The 3,847-nt window shown below is 44.7% G+C and overlaps 1 protein-coding gene across 1 annotated transcript; it reads left to right on the forward strand.

Annotated features, from left to right (window-relative positions):
- Positions 1 to 12: 12 nt before the first annotated feature.
- Positions 13 to 2,918, forward strand: LOC106819955 (the record flags this gene model as incomplete). Its single annotated transcript, XM_014824519.1, has 6 exons — positions 13 to 151; positions 746 to 854; positions 1,099 to 1,250; positions 1,864 to 1,972; positions 2,133 to 2,281; positions 2,595 to 2,918. Coding segments are annotated over exons 1-6 (982 nt in total), but the record flags the coding sequence as incomplete, so codon positions are not given.
- Positions 2,919 to 3,847: the final 929 nt, after the last annotated feature.

A 3,847-nucleotide genomic window follows, 5' to 3' on the forward strand; every position in this document is an offset into this window, starting at 1 on the left:
GGAGCTCTGGACATGGACGACTGTTTCTCGCCTCTCAAGAACAAGACCACGTGGACTCTCGCGAGAGAGCAGTGTCGCGAGGCCGGCGGTCGCATAGCAACGCCCAGCGACGCGCGAACGGAGCTCCATCTGCGCTATCACGTGCAAGACGGTAACGTTCCGGTGTTCGCGGCTGGTTTGCAACGTTCGTGGGGTTGTTCGTGTTGCAATGTTCAGGGTTGTTTACGTTAAAATTTCAGGATGCTTTTTCATGTTGAAATGTTTGCGGGGTTGTTCATGTTGAAAATTTAGGATGATTGTTTACATTGAAATGTTCTGAGGGTTGTTCATGTTGAAATATTCGTAGAGTTGTTCACGTTGAAGTGCTCGTAGAGTTGTTCACGTTGAAATGTTCGTACGTTGCCAGTAACCCTCCTGTGTTGCATGCCACCATCTGCATGCCAGTGACCCTTCACATCATTACATCATTTAAACTCATACAAGGTGCATGCCTTCAAGTACAGCATCTGAACCTTCACCAGCAACTCTCATGTGGCGCATGCAACCATCTGCATGCCCCAAGAAACCCTTTGCCAACAACCCTCATGTGGTGCATGCAACCATCTGCATGCCACGCAATCATCATTTACATCATTACATCATTTAAACTCATACAAAGTGCATGCTTTCAAGTACATCATCTACACCTTTGCCGGCAACTCTCATGTGGTGCATGCAACCATCTAAGCTCCTGACGAACTTGCAGGTGATCCTGGCACGTGGATTGGCCTTCTGTCCGAGCCGGGCCGTAACGGCAGCACCGGTTACTCGTGGGTCGACATGAGCGGTGGTTCGTCCGCAGTCCCCTTCCATAGGTAGGTTGAACATCATCATCATCATCATCATCATCATCATCATCATCATCAGCAGCAGCAGCAGTAGCAGCAGTAGTAGCATCATCATCATCATCATCATCATCAGCAGCAGCAGCAGCAGCAACAGCAGCAGCGACATCTTTATCATCATCACCTTTATAATAATCATCATCATCTTTATAATCATCATCACCATCATCGTCGTCGTCATCGTCGTAACATATTGATTTTGCCGTTATCATAGGTTTTCGAATTCAAGCTGGAGACGGACTCAGCTAGAGACGGACGTGTGTGCTTTGGTCCCTGCTTCTCCTATCGTCCCGTGGGAGTTTGCCGGGTCCTGTCTGAGCACGGATTATTACTACGCGTGCCAACACAGTGCCGTAAAACCTCCAGGTACGCATAGAAAGGGGACCTAAATTCAGTAGAGGTCCNACTGGTTTGCAACGTTCGTGGGGTTGTTCGTGTTGCAATGTTCAGGGTTGTTTACGTTAAAATTTCAGGATGCTTTTTCATGTTGAAATGTTTGCGGGGTTGTTCATGTTGAAAATTTAGGATGATTGTTTACATTGAAATGTTCTGAGGGTTGTTCATGTTGAAATATTCGTAGAGTTGTTCACGTTGAAGTGCTCGTAGAGTTGTTCACGTTGAAATGTCCGTACGTTGCCAGCAACCCTCCTGTGTTGCATGCCACTATCTGCATGCCAATAACCCTTCACATCATTACATTATTTAAACTCATACAAGGTGCATGCCTTCAAGTACAGCATCTGAACCTTCACCAGCAACTCTCATGTGGCGCATGCAACCATCTGCATGCCCCAAGGAACCCTTTGCCAACAACCCTCATGTGGTGCATGCAACCATCTGCATGCCATGCAATCATCCTTTACATCATTACATCATTTAAACTCATACAAAGTGCATGCTTTCAAGTACATCATCTACACCTTTGCCGGCAACTCTCTTGTGGTGCATGCAACCATCTAAGCTCCTGACGAACTTGCAGGTGATCCTGGCACGTGGATTGGCCTTCTGTCCGAGCCGGGCCGTAACGGCAGCACCGGTTACTCGTGGGTCGACATGAGCGGTGGTTCGTCCGCAGTCCCCTTCCATAGGTAGGTTGAAAATCATCATCATCATCAGCAGCAGCAGCAGCAGCAGCAGCGACATCTTTATCATCATCACCTTTATAATAATCATCATCATCTTTATAATCATCATCACCATCATCGTCGTCGTCATCGTCGTAACATATTGATTTTGCCGTTATCATAGGTTTTCGAATTCGATCATTGAAGACCAGCTAGAGACGGACGTGTGTGCTTTCGTCTCTGCTTCTCCTATCGTCCCGTGGGAGTTCGCCGGGTCTTGTCTGAGCACGGATTATTACTACGCGTGCCAACACAGTGCCGTAAAACCTCCAGGTACGCATAGAAAGGGGACCTAAATTCAGTAGAGGTCCAAAAAACTGGCATACGTGGACGATCACATAGATGTAGAAATAAAAATTAATGAAACAAGTTATTTGTAACGAAAGTTGTAATATTATTTAATGAGTTTATTATTATAAAAAATAAGTTTTTGAAAATAAATTTACATTTATTAAATACGTGATATATGAAATAAATATAACATATAATATATATAGACATGTATATCATATGTATAATATAATATGAAATATTAACGGTGGTACTGACCTCGTCCCCGCTCCTGACATTCGGGGCGTGTTTGCAGATGCGCTCTTGCATCTGTACGTCGACATGGGGTCACCGACGCCGTCCGCTGCTGCCGACGCACCAATAGTTCACATCACCGCACGCGATTTCATGCATGAGTCTATCGAAATCTCTCCTCGCATTACCTGCTCCTTCCGGCACGCCCACCGCGAGTTTCCGATCAAGTGGGTAAAGGACGGGTTGGAGATTGATCAGCCGAATCCGCCGCCAGGCGTCACTGTGGTGTCCGAAGCTCTTCTGTCCATCGTCAGGACCAACAAGTTAGTATGTTGGAGAATTTCGCAGAAAGGTGGCTCTAGCGGCGTTCTGAGCATTCCCGAGAGTAAAGGATTCTGTAATAAATTCTTATCAGTAGACCCGTGTGTATAATTAGGAGAGCGCCCTAGCCAGTAGGATGCAAAACTACTACTTCATTCAAGCCCGTACTTCCCCTTGTCTCCCTTGTCGCACGCTCAGCCTACTTCTTCTTCCACCGCGCCTCGGCTGTCTTCCCTGCCACCTTCCGTCAGTCTCCCATCCCTCTCCTCGCAGCAAGCTATATTACGTATTTTTATTTAGGCCGTACTTCACGAGTGAAACGATGCTCGCGCATGCGCAATATCTCCCAAGAATAATAATTTTTTTTTCAAAATTATGAATTTAAAATGACGAGGGGTTATCCCAGCATAGATTTCTATGATAATATTCCATCAGTAGACCTCACTTATGAAATAGTAAGCATACCTTGAATGTAAGGTCCCGGCTGCATATACCAGTCAGTACAAAATCTGGCTACGTTACTGTTTTAGCGCATGCGGAATATCTCACGAGAGGAGTTATATTTTGTGTTGAAAATGCATTTAATATGGTCAGGGGGTATCTCAGCATAGGTTTCTGTAATAAATTTGTATCAATAGACCTATGTGTATAATTAGGAGAGCGCCCAAGGCTGGAGAGAATGGTGTGAGACTGACGAATTGCGGCAGACAATTTTTTATTTTTATTTTTCTTATTTGATTTATTTATTTATTAATTTAAAGACGGTACATTTGTAACAGATATGTCAACATGAGCTTGCAAGCTCCTCACCGTCTGTGCAGTAAAATGATACAATTCTTAATTAAAAGTGCTAGTCTAACAACGTAACAAGCAACGGTACCAGGGCAGCTAGCCTAGGTAATCCTTACTAAAATTAAATAAAAAAAGGAAAATAGTTGAGGGGCGGTTGAGGTTAGCAAAATATTCTTATTCTCGGGAGATATGGCATATAGG

This window comes from Priapulus caudatus, unplaced genomic scaffold (assembly GCF_000485595.1).
Source record: "Priapulus caudatus unplaced genomic scaffold, Priapulus_caudatus-5.0.1 Scaffold5311, whole genome shotgun sequence".
NCBI lineage: Eukaryota > Metazoa > Priapulida > Priapulimorpha > Priapulimorphida > Priapulidae > Priapulus > Priapulus caudatus.